General features: G+C 35.4%; 1 protein-coding gene across 1 annotated transcript; it reads left to right on the top strand.

Moving 5' to 3' along the window:
- The first annotated feature begins 6,837 nt into the window (after window positions 1-6,837).
- Window positions 6,838-10,570, top strand: LOC125868746 (cyclin-A1-1-like). Its single transcript, XM_049549320.1, has 8 exons — window positions 6,838-6,958; window positions 7,034-7,050; window positions 7,155-7,246; window positions 8,876-8,890; window positions 9,384-9,608; window positions 9,660-9,719; window positions 9,818-9,950; window positions 10,499-10,570. The coding sequence occupies exons 1-8, from the start codon at window positions 6,838-6,840 to the stop codon at window positions 10,568-10,570; spliced, it is 735 nt and encodes a 244-aa protein (XP_049405277.1).
- The last annotated feature ends 2,400 nt before the right edge of the window (window positions 10,571-12,970 follow it).

Below are 12,970 nucleotides of genomic sequence, written 5' to 3'. Positions count from 1 at the left end.
TCGACTTCCTGTGAGAAGTAGTCGACTCACCTGCAAGTTAGTTCCACAATGTAAAACACGATAAGATACTGAAAAGTAAAATGACACGAGATGTTTTTATACTGGCTCGGATCACCGATGTGGTGCCTAGTCCAGTCCCCTTGGGTTTCAAGGGTTTCCTTTAGAGCTTGTTGCGAACTTGTTTGTACAGGAGGTGCAATCTTCAAGTCATGTCTGATATGCAAATCAGAGTTTTTATGTTGACACTGCCTCTACTTGTATAACCTACACTCGGAATCTTTCCTTCTCTTTTACAATTGTTCACTCACGTGTACAAAGCTTTATGAAAGATGAAAGAAGATTACAATTATAAGTTCAAGTGAAGTTGCGTAATTTTGTCGTCTATCTAGTTCTTCATTTATAGGCTGAGTGATGAGGTGACTTTTGCTCTAATAAGAAAACTCAATGGAGTTTCCTTCAATCAAGGATTTGTAATGATTCCTTGATTGAGACCTTGATTTGAATTTTGGTTCTGCCTTGAATCAGAAATTGGTTGAAGACTTGTGCAAAATTCCTTCGAATCCTAGTGATCTTTAGGGATCAGTGAGTTGATCCTTTATTGATGTTTCTTGCCATCTTGAGTTGCTGTCTATTTCGTTTTCCAGTTTGGCTTCAAGTGATTTGTAATATGATTGACTCAAATTGATTTGCCTTGTCATTTTGATTGTCATTTCCTTTTTGGCTTCTGATAAATGGATATCTGATTGATGTAGTATCCATTTATCCTCCTTTGATGAAGGTTGTATGATCTCCAGATCTTCTGCTTGAATCACTCTGTTGATTTATCTTATTGCCTTCTTNATCAAATTTCCTTTTCATGGCTGGCTGGCTGCTACATAACATCAAATATAGCTAAAAAAAAAAAATCTAAATTTAATTGGTTAGATGAAAGAGTCTTTGGCTGCAGTCTTGGTTATCTTATTGCCTTCTTTTGTAGACATCCGCATATTTTGCTTTCCTTGATTTCCTGTCATTATTCAAAATACATTAAGTTAACACCCTCTTCTCATTCAAAATTTCCTTTGCATCACCCTTATATTTCTCGATACCACGCACAATTTCTTGATCTCTTACATCCACTTCTTGATAAATTTTCTTGGCAGTGATACATATTTTTGGTTATGATCAAAATTCGGTTTTTTTTGTGACAAGTTAGAGCTTCTCTCATAAGAGAAAATACCATAAATTAACAAATTCATGTTCAAAGTTCAAACCATCCATAAAAGCAAGTTTAAGTAGATATATACTAAAAACATATTTTTTGTTTGTAGTCTGTCCAACTTGTCTCTACTTGAGAATCAGCCGCGTATTTCTTTGAATCAAGAAATTCATTTGATCCCAGTTCTTCCAACCTAGCATCTGAGGAAGAAATTTTCGTTTTCAAATTCATTTCTTGTTCTTCGATTGCTCTCTGATTCAGTCCGAGTTTTACGTATATAACCACCAGGACTCAAAGGATGACATACATTTTGGATTGGCATGAAATGGGATAACTGAAAAATTTCTCTTCAATTGAACAAACTTTGAGTCCACTTCTTGAATACAATTTACAGAATTGAAAATGATTCTATCAAGTGATGAAACATTGACTGACTGATGAGGAGGTAGAGGCACTATTTGTGTCAAGCCAAATTGTCGTGCAAATTGATTTGGAGAGTAATACTCCACTCCAGCTTTGCCAACACTTGAATTCCCCAATGTAAGGCCATACTGGAGGTCTCGAGCAATAAGGAAACTGAACCAGATGTCGTTTAACGCTTGGTTACTAAATGTAATATGCAACAACAATCTCAGCCATTCAGGTGAAAATGGAGTGAATTGGCTAAGAGTTATGGAGGGGCATGAATAAAAGAATTTAAAGCATTCTTGGAAGTTCTTTTGTATTAACTTGCCTTAAGCCAGGACCATCCCAAAGTTAAAACAATTTTGTGAATTGTAAGGCAAAGGTCTATATTCCGGAAAATAAGACTGCAGCCAGAGCTGTAGGATCTAGAAGGGACCCCTTGCAGTACCATACCCTCTGGTAACTAAGTTTCTACAACCTCTACATAGATGAGATAGTACGAACGGAGCCAAAGCAATCTTCCTGCCCGAAGCAAGAGCAATGGCTAATTTGCTATACTCCATTGTTACCCATAATGAGCCATTGCAAAACACAAACTTGGAAAGCCACATACACTACTTAAAAACTGCCTAAAAACAACAGCCAAAAGCGACGGGCTGCGTCGCTTTTTGGGTCAAATTCGACGGAAAAGCTATGCAGTCTTGTTCGCCGCTTTTGGTTCGAGGCTTTTCAAAAAGTGACAGACAGCGTCAGTAAAAAGCGACCGACTGCGTTGCTTTTTGTTTTTTTTTCAGGATTTTTTTTTATCATTTTTAACGTCTATTTCTGCATTACAAGCCTTTTTTTAGGAATTACCCAAAATCCTTGATTTTTCCCATTAGTCCAATTCAAACAAGTGACCACCAAACAGTTTAATAATTTATTTATGTTCCTACCAATTTTTTTTTAATTATTTATGGCTTTCTCTTATTATATAAGTGACGTTAGATATCAAGCAGCCAGCACACCATCGACGTGTGTTTTTCTTAGGATCAAAACTGAATTAAGGGGTGTTTTAGTCATTTAAGGCTTTCCACTTGAGAGATCTAAGCTTTAATTGTATTGTACTAATATGTTATATTGTATGAACATGTTTCATAATAGACAAAAAGGCACCTGTAGTTTATCTCTTTTTCATGTGGGTCCCCTGCAAGAGTTAGCAACTTCAACATATTTTCGGGAAGAAAAAAGTCTCTATTTGCTTAATTATAATTTAATTATTTATCAAGTAAAAGCGGTAGTTAATATTTTTTTGAAATATTAAATTAGTACTACTTAATTAAGTGTAGCAAATATTTACGATGTTAAAAACTTATATTTTTAATTTATTTGATCATTTTTTTATCTATAAATTACACCTTTTATTTCAAATATCAATGTTAGATCGTTAATATTATATTATTATTATTAGAAAAATAAGGTATCATTGAATTTAAAAATTAAAAGTACCACAAATAAACATTACGAATTTCCAAATAATGATGATTATTATAAGAAAACCTTATCTACATAAATGAATTTTTACTATAAAAACATATTAAATAAGTACTACTTAATTAAGTGCAGCAAATATTTACGATGTTATAAACTTAATTTTTAATTTATTTGTCCATTTTTATCTATAAATTACACCTTTTATTTTGAATAATAATGTTAGATTGTTAGTATTATATTATTATTAGAAAAAAAGGTATCATTGAATTTAAAAATTAAAAGTACCACAAACATTACGAATTTCCAAATAATGATGATTATTATAAGAAAACCTTATCTATATAAATGAATTTTTACTGTAAAAACATATTAAATAAGTACTACCTAATTAAGTGTAACAAATATTTACGTTGTTATAAACTTAATTTTTATTTATTTATTTGTCCATCTTTTTATCTGTAAATTACTTTTTATTTCAAATATTAATGTTAGATCGTTAATATTATATTATAATTATTATAAAAAAATATTATTGAATTTAAAAAATTAAAAGTACCACAAACAAATATTACGACTTTCCAAATAATGATTGGGCCCGTGCAAAGCACGGGCTTCCCCTTTCTAGTGCATAATATAACATGGAGTTGTTAGTTGTATATATTTGTTATTACTCATTACTTACATGTCACAAACTTTTTTATTTGTAATTTTGAAATCATATTAATTCGATATGATTTACGGGTGACCTAACATGACACATATGTTGAGTGTAACAAGAAGCCATATCTTTGTAACGATTTTAAAATGTAGCATCTTTTTATCGTTTGTAACTTTGAAATCATAAAAAATATGTATCATAGATAAGATACAAAAAAAAAAAAGTTCAAATAAAATACCACGAATAAAAAAATTCAATTCATGATGATTTTATATATTTACGAGTTCTTAAATATGATAATTTGATTGAATATAACATGAAGTCATATTTTATGAAACGTAATTAGATTTCAAATTATATTAGTAATAGACAATATAATTTTTGAATAACTAACATGAAATCACGATTCGCGTAGTATGATACAAACATACACTTAAAGGGCTCAAAAGGAAGCAAGCCCAAACCCAAATGCAGGCCCAAGCCTCCGACTCCTACCCTGTAATTGTGTTCATTTCAGAAAGCATAAAGACTGTTGTATTTGACCGTTAGGAAAATTTCGAAACTCAACGGTTCTACGCTCCATTGCACGCTCTTTCTCTTTCAAACTCTAAAAATTTCTTCAATCTGCAATGGCGAAGTCCAAAAAAAGCTAAAAATTCTTCGGATAGAGAAAAATGGAACAAAGTGTTCAACGCTTTAGTTCACATGTTGACATCACGGCAGACGCAGCTTGAATCCCTTGCAAAAGAGAGAATGATACTTGAAGACCGGATTAAATTATAGAATCATCGATGGGTATCTAATATTGATAGATTTCAAGAACAAATATATGGAGTTACTTTGATTTCTTCTTGAATTTTGCATTTTTACTTTATTTAGGGTTTTGACTCGTTGGAATTTAGGGATTTTTGGTAAAATTGGATTTTTTTTGGAAAATTGTGTTTGCAGATGAGGAAAAATTTACAATTCAAGAGATGGAGCGCTTGCTTGAGGTTGCGAAATCGGAGTTTGTTGTTGGTTTGAAGCAATGAGATGTTGCCGTGTTCCAAAGAAAGTCCGATGAGTTACATTTGAGTAAAAAAACTTTTCTTGCCCTAAGCTTTGTTTGATTTATACGAATTTGGAGGATATGATGGAAATTTGATCAAATTGTGGACCTTTACTTGCCTTGTTATTTATTTTCTGACTCACTTAGTTTAAAATCAGGGTAGATTTCTTATTGCTATGCACAGGGACGGAGCCCAGTGGGAGCAAGGGGTTTATGCATATATAGCAGATGTTTACTTGGCTTCTTCGTGTGTTTACTCCTTTGTACTTTGAACTCCCTCCGTAAAATTTTTGGCTCCACCGCTATCTAAGTAGAGTTCAAAGACAACATTCACTTTAAAGTTTCCCTTTTCGTTTCTTTCTTTACCTGATAAGAATGGTGCAATTCATGATTACTGCCTTTGATAACTTTTATGAGCCTTATATTGCCTATATGTTATGCTGGGGTTTAACCACAAAGTACAGTGTCACTGCCTAAACTATGGTGCATGTTTAAGACAATCAATTGATAGTGGAGCTTGAATATACAGTTTCTTTTCTTATTCAATATGCCTATCTCAATAAACTTTTACAAACCCAACTCTGAATAAAGTTGCATAAAATGATATATTATTTTCTTTTGATAACTTAGAAATCCTAGAGGACTAGTGGTGCTCGTGTCATATAAATTGAGAGGGAATAGAAACAGTTATGTATTAGGACTAGTGGTGCATGTGTCATATAAGTTGGAGTGGAATAGAAACAGTTACATGTCAGGGCTTCTATCCGTCCACCCTATTTCCCGCTAGATAAGTTAAATTTTTTCAACACACTTTTATGAACCCAGCACTGAAATAAAGTACGTCGCAACACTTCATTCAATTTGCAGAAGTCTATAAAGGTCCCCAAGAAAGCAGAACGACATACAATCCCCTAATTATTTACTAACTTTCTCCTTCTACAAACCATGGCTTTAAGTCGTTAACCCAAATAAGATAGAGAAGGAAAAGGATTCTAGGACACAGAAGTTATGGTCTTTTATGGCGTTCATTCGTGGTTTTTTTCCTGTTATGTGAGGGAGTGAGGGATGGAAGGAAGGAAGGAGAAAAATAAAGAGAAGAGACCTTAGGGTGGGGCCTTTGATATGAGTGGTTAAATTCTCAATCCAAGACTGGAAAATGGGCATGTTACTTCTTTTGTTTTCTCTAGTTTATATATAATCTTCACATTTTACACCCACAGAGACTTCACATTCTTCATCTTCTTCGTTTTCTTGAAGAACAGGGTGATGAAAAATTAGAAGGAGAAAATAATGACGACCCTTTTTTTCTGTTTCGAGTGCAATGGCGAAGAGACAAGCAATGGTGGCGAATTCATCGGGGTTGGAGAATAATCACACCGGAAAATTGAATGTTGGAGCCGCCAAGAAATGGCCGGCATTTTCTAATATCTCGAATCATATAACTGTCTCTTCTCGTAACTCGATTTCTCATTCCTCTAAACTCGTGAGTGTTTCTCTATTTTTGTTCATTGTTTGTATAAATGTCTTGATAATGTGTCCTTTTTTTGCTGTAGGAAGGTAATTAGAGTACTGGGGTTTATTTTAGTATGAGTGTTAACATGAATTGTTTAGCATTTCATTACCGTGGACCAATTCTTGCTTTTTGTCTCCTTAAGTGATTGTATTACTGTTCTTAATTTTATAACACAAAAAAGCAGAAGACGTTAAGGAACTTTTGATAATTTTGAGTTTTCACAGTTTGATGAACCTTTTATTTAATAGTTGTTTTGCAATGTGAGTAAAATGAAAAAGTTTGTTTCTTGTATCTGAAGTTGTGACTAACTTGGAATCATTTTTGGCTTTGGAAGTCACCAGGTACATCCAAGATTGTAAGAAGAACATTCCTACTTACAACAGTAATGCAGTTTCTCCTCTGTCAGATAAAGCAGTAAACCTGTTTCTATTCAACGAAGTGATGCAGTTGTACCTAAGATCAGTGTCATTCCTCTTCCTGCCACTTGCAGCATGGACATTTCTCCATCTCACTGAGATATCTTAGTCTCCTTGGATGAATCTATGGACACAGTGAGAAGTCCGGAGGTCGAATACATAGATGACCATGAATCGGCTGCTGTTGATTCCATCGAGAAGAAGGTGTGTAGCACCCTCTACATCTCAGAACATGTCAAAGCAGCAGGTTTGCAGAGAATAGTCCTTATTCTAATATTTCACTTTAACTATAACATCTATTTAATACAATTTATTCCAACAGCATATGCAAAGAGAGATGTACTTGTTGACCCACAGTTATGTGCTACAATGGCCTGTTGAGAGCCTCTGAGGTATAAAGCTCTTTGAATTGGATGTTGCTGCTAACTTTAACTGAATTGCAGTTTTACAAACATTTTTATCAAACATGTTTTAATGTTATCTTTGATCACTGTACTAGGATAAGAAAAGGCCTTCCACAGATTTCATGGCGAAAGTACATAAAGACATCAATCCTAGCATGCGCGCTATCTTAATTAACTGGCTTGTTGAGGTAAACTTCTAATATATTTCTTCTCTAAAGTTGTGTCCCTATTGAAAGATCAATTATATTTACGTGATACATTTTACCGCAAGAGTATACTTGATCAGGTGTTCTATAGAGTATATATTTGTAGACTTTGGAATTGTGTTATCTTTGCTATTTTGTAATGTTAATATGCTTTTCTAAGACCTCTTGTCTGTTTTACTCTCATCACTATTGGAAGTGGTCTTAGGTTCAAAAGACAACTGAAAATGGTATAGGGAGTTTTGACATCAGAGGACTAACCAAATAGGCTATTAAAATGTAAATGTACAGCAACTCCATGGCCTTTTACATCTTCAAGATTGACATTGAGTTGCCACACTGCTGGGGTGTGAATATGATTATCCACTAGGGATGGCAATGGGGCGGGGGGTGAGGAACGAGGAAGGTTTTACCTTATGCGAGGCGGGGCGGGGCGGGTATGGCTTTATGCGGGTGCGGTCCGGGGAGGGGCGGGTTGAAACTTCTTTTAAGGAATGTAAGGTGGGTGCGGGGCAGGTGTAGGTTGTGGAAAATGCAACTCCCTCTCAATATATACTCGTCACTTTCTTCTACTTTCTTTTGCTTCAAGTTTTTGGTGGAGTTCACTTTACAAAACTTAACATTATTTTATATAATTATATTTTCATTGATATCAATCATTTATTCAGTTCTCAATTAAATGTTCTACAAGATTAACTACTCAATTTCACTTAATTAGTTTCTTATATTGAGAAAAATATTTATAAGTTAGTCCAGGCTTCTCTCTTTAGTTACTTTGTCATTGATTTTTTTCAAATATTTTGACACTTAAGCTACACTATAATATTCTGGAAACACTTTAGGTACACTATAATGAAGCCTTATAATTTTCTTGAAATTGTATTATTTTGTGTTTGACAAAAAAATAATTTAGAAACCAAATAAAACATAAGATTGACCCACAGATTCACTAATCCCTTCTATTAAACAAGAAAAAAATATTTATATCCCCAACTACATGATTGACACGACGATCTCTCTCTATATGTATATGCTAGTAGGAAATAGTATAACAGTTACAAGTTTATTTATTTAGCAGAAAAATAATAAAAAGTTTTATGAATTATATTTGTTGTGTGAAACTCAATTAAAAAAGAAAAAAAACTATGTGTGGTGGAGGCGGAGTGGGTCTATGTGGGGCGGGGCAGGGCGGATTGAAAACACAATTTTTTGCTATGTGGGGCGGAGCGGAACGGGTTAGTATGTTTGCGGGTCTATGTGAGTTTTCCCTGCAACCGCCCCGCCCCGCCCCACCCCATTGCCATCCCTACTATCCACCTTACACAAAAAATGTTGCCTCTCTACCCTCACAAGGTAGGGGTAAGATGGCGTAAACACCATCTTTTCTAGACCCCATTTGTCGGATTAGTGTGATAACACTGAAGACCTTACTTGTGGATTACACTGGGTTTGTTGTCATTTTATTCTCAGTTTCTCCATTTGTTATGGCATGTGAAATATTTTCCCTAATATGTTATTTGAGATCATATGTTTTTCTCCAAATTTCTGATTTACCAGCTCTGTTACTGAAAGGTGAGTGGTATGATAGACTGAACTTTGCACAAGTTTTACCTATTTTTTCATAGCAATAGCAAGCCCATGGCATGAAAATTTTGAACCTCAAGAATCCAAAGAAGTGTGTCTGGCTGTAGTTTCAAATATTATAAAAATCACATCATTTATGTGGAGCTTATAATTAAGCAAACAAAATATGAGGCTACAATACGCTACTTTGACAATTAACTACATTGATCAATATCTTTCGGGCAATTTGATGGACAAACAATGACTACAGTTGCTTGAAGTAGCTTGCATGATGATCACATCGTAAATTTTATCAAGAGAAATATTGAAAACATTTCTTAGTTTCATCTTCGAATTATGCAGCTTTAAAAATTGCATATGTTTTCGCCATGATCTCACATTTTTCCTTGAGTGCTTTTCATATTCTTGTTTCCTCAAATATTTCAAGCATATCTATAAGAAAATGCTCTAAGATATTAATATGGGAAATGCTTTGTTGTAGAAAATATGAGGAGATTTGTGCACCTCAAGTCGAAGAGTTCTGCTACATAACAGACAACACTTACTTCAAGGAGGAGGTATATGATCTTGATTCACAGAACCCTCAATGGTTAAACTTTGCAGTGGCACTAAGACGTAGTATTATGCAGGTGTTGCAAATGGAGTCTGTTGTTTTAAATTACTTGAAGTTTGAAATGACAGCTCTAACTGCCAAATGTTTTCTGAGGTTAATATTCTTACCATGATCTAGTAGTTGCTTTTGAGTATGATGATTTAGGAACTTATTGTTGAGATATATTGCAGGAGGTTTGTTCGAGTTGCTCAAGGACTTAATGAGGTAACCTCTTCACTTAAGGTTGATAATTCTCCAACATGTTTTATATAGGAAACAAGAGTTGATTAAAATTTTATAATCTACAGGTTCTGTAACTGCAGTTGGAACACTTGGCTAGCGACATTGCAAAACTCTCTTTTAGAACACAACATGTTTTTTTATGCTCCATCACTCATTGCTGCTTCTGCAATTTTCTTGGCCAAATATATTCTTCTTCCTTCAGGGAAACCTTGGGTATGTACGAATTAGCATTATGACAATCATATAAGTTGTTATAATGCATTTTCCTTCTTATTCTCCTTTCGGTAAATGTATTGTTATAAAATTTGACTTTTGAAAACTCCTGATACATAACTCTACCTTGAGGCGTTATACTTTGTACCAACCCTCTGATTTACGAGACTGTGTCATGGCACTACACAACCTTTCTGCAACACCAATAATTCTAGCTTACCAGCAGTCAAGGAAAAATACAGCCAACACAAGGTAATTTATCCTAGCCCCTTCTAACAATGAAGATTAGTGGAATGAAGTCCTAACAAATGTATAATTTCTAGATATAGGTTTGCATAACTCTCTTTTCAATTCATCCCAAGCCTGTATACTGGAGTTTGAACTGCACACATTCTATTATATTGGAATAAATTATCTACCTACTCAACTCTAATCAAATCATGTTAACTGAATAATGACTTCATAGACATGTATGTTTATGTACATGCAAAGTCATCTAGGCAGATGCATACATTTCCTATATTCTAATGTTTGGTTTTCTGAAATAGTACAAATTTGTTGCAAAGACGTATTGCCCTCCAACTGTACTTGTAGAGTTCTTCCACAACATAACCAACTAAGCCAGGGATCTGAGAAGAGGCATCAACTTCAGTATTCCAATTGTCTGTTGGATTACCTCGTGGCATTCAATCTTATATAGCATGTAACTTGCAATGTCTATGGAAAAGCTAGCCTTAGCAGAGAGCGTCTTTGTTTTGTAGTCATCAACATTGAAACTATTCAATATTCCTACCACAAGCGGGTGTGGGGCCTCGAGGCACGACGCCTCGGGAATCATGAGAGGGTGGGGGTGAGGGGCCTCGAGGTACGTCGCCTTGGGGATCTTGGGAATGTGAGGTCCTCGAGGTATGACACCTCGGGGATCTCAAAGAGGGAAGGGGGAGGGCCTCGAGGCACAACGTTTCGGGGCTCTGGGGGAAGGGGAGGGGGGGGGGGCCTCGAGGAACGACACCTCGGGGCTCTCGAAGGATGGGAAGGAAGGATGGGGGGACTCGGGGTTCTTGGGGTAAAGGGAGGGGTGGGGGGCCTCGAGCCACGATGCCTGGGGGCAAGGGGGGAGGAGAGGGGAGGGGCCTCGAGGCACGACGTCTCAAGGTTCTTGGGGGGAGGCAGGAGGCACAACGCTTCGGGGCTCTCAAGGGGGATGAGAGGAGCCTCAGGCCATTTTTTAGGAATTGCCCAAATTCTTCGATTTTTCGTGTGGCCCATAGATCGAGCTCCCAGAAGCACCTAATTTTTTTTCGCAAAAAACTTTATAAGGACTTCCGCAATGAGTTGGGGAACCACCACCTATACTCACACCATTTTTAGCTCCTATTTTCGCATTCACATGCCATTTTTTAAGAATTATCCAAAATTCTAGATTTTCGTGTGTATAGCCCATAGATCTGTCACCCCTGATCAACTAATTTTTTTTGTCAAATAACATTATGAGGACCTTCATAGTGAGTTAGGGAACCACTACGTATACTCACACCATTTTTAACTCATATTTTTGTATTTACGAGCCTTTTGTAGGAATTACCCAAACTTCTTGATTTTTCTTTTGTTATATATAGCCCACGGATCTGGCGTCGCGGAGCACCCAAATTTTTTTCTCAAAAAACCTTATGAGGATCTCTGTAATGAGTTGGAGAAACACCCCGTATAATAACACCATTTTAACGCCTATTTCCGCATTTACAAGCTCTTTTTAAGAGATACTAAAATCCTCAATTTTTCGTGTGTTATAGCCCATGTTTATGTCACCCCAGAGCATCCAAAAGTTTTTCCTCAAAAAACTGTATGAGGACCACAATAATGAGTTGGGAAACCACCACGTAAACTCACACCATTTTTAATGCCTATTTCCGCATTTACATGCCTATTTTTAGGAATTACCCAAAATCCTCGAATTTTCATGTGGATCTGGCGCCTCAGAGAACCCCAAATTTGTTTTTTAAAAAAACTTTATTAGGACCTCCGTAGTGAGTTGAGAAACCACCAGGATACTCACTCCATTTTTTTATGGCTATTTTTACATTTATTGGCCCTTTTTAGAAATTACCTAAAATCTTCAATTTTTCATGTGTTATATCCAATGGATCTGGCATCGCAGAGAATCCAATATTTTTTCCCAAAAAACTTAATAAAGACCTCCGTAATGAGTTGGGAAACCACACCGTATACTCACAAAAAATTTTAAACGCTTATTTCTTCATTGATAGCCTCTTTTAGGAATTAACCAAAATATTCTATTTTTCGTGTGTATAGCCCATGGATCTGGCGCCCCAGAGCACCCAAAATTCTTTTCTAAAAAAACTTTATGAGTACATTCGTAATGATTTGGGAAACCAACACGTATATTCACATCATTATTTTAACGTCTATTTCTACATCTACAGGTCTTTTTTTAGGAATTACCCAAAATTCTGATTTTTTATGTGTTCTAGCACATGGATCTGGCACCCCGTAGTACCAAATATTTTTTTCTCAAAAAATATTATGAAGATCTTTGTATTAACTTAGGGAACCACAACGTATACTCACACAATTTTTACGCCTATTTTCGCATTTACAATCTCTTTTTTAGGAATTACCCAAAATCCTCAATTTTTCGTGTGTAGCCCATAAATCTAGCACCAAGGAGCACCCAAATTTTTTTCTCAAAAAACTTTATGAAGACTTTAATAATGATTTACGAAACCATCACGTATATTCAAACCATTTTAACGTCTATTTTCGCATTTACAAGTCTTTTTTAGGAATTATCCAAATTCATCGATTTTTCATATGTAGCCCATAGATCTAGCGCTCCAGAGCACCCATTTTTTTTCTCAAGAAACTTTATGAGGAACTTCGTAATGAGTTGAGGAACCACCTCGTATACTCACACCATTTTCTTAACGTCTATTTCTGCATTTACAGGCCCTTTTTTAGGAATTACTGAAATTCCTCTATTTTTGTGTGTTGCCCATGGA

This window comes from Solanum stenotomum, chromosome 6, assembly GCF_019186545.1.
Source record: "Solanum stenotomum isolate F172 chromosome 6, ASM1918654v1, whole genome shotgun sequence".
Classification (NCBI taxonomy): Eukaryota; Viridiplantae; Streptophyta; class Magnoliopsida; order Solanales; family Solanaceae; genus Solanum; species Solanum stenotomum.
The sequence above is the reverse complement of the archived record's forward strand: the minus strand, read 5'-3'. Positions and strand labels throughout refer to the sequence as shown.

Coding starts and splice junctions, on each gene's coding strand:
- LOC125868746 (XM_049549320.1), top strand. CDS start 6,838: ATGGACACAGTGAGAAGTCCGGAGGTCGAATACATAGATGACCATGAA. Junction 9,720..9,817: donor TTGCTCAAGGACTTAATGAG/GTAACCTCTTCA, acceptor CTGTAACTGCAG/TTGGAACACTTGGCTAGCGA. Junction 9,951..10,498: donor TTCCTTCAGGGAAACCTTGG/GTATGTACGAAT, acceptor TTTCTGAAATAG/TACAAATTTGTTGCAAAGAC.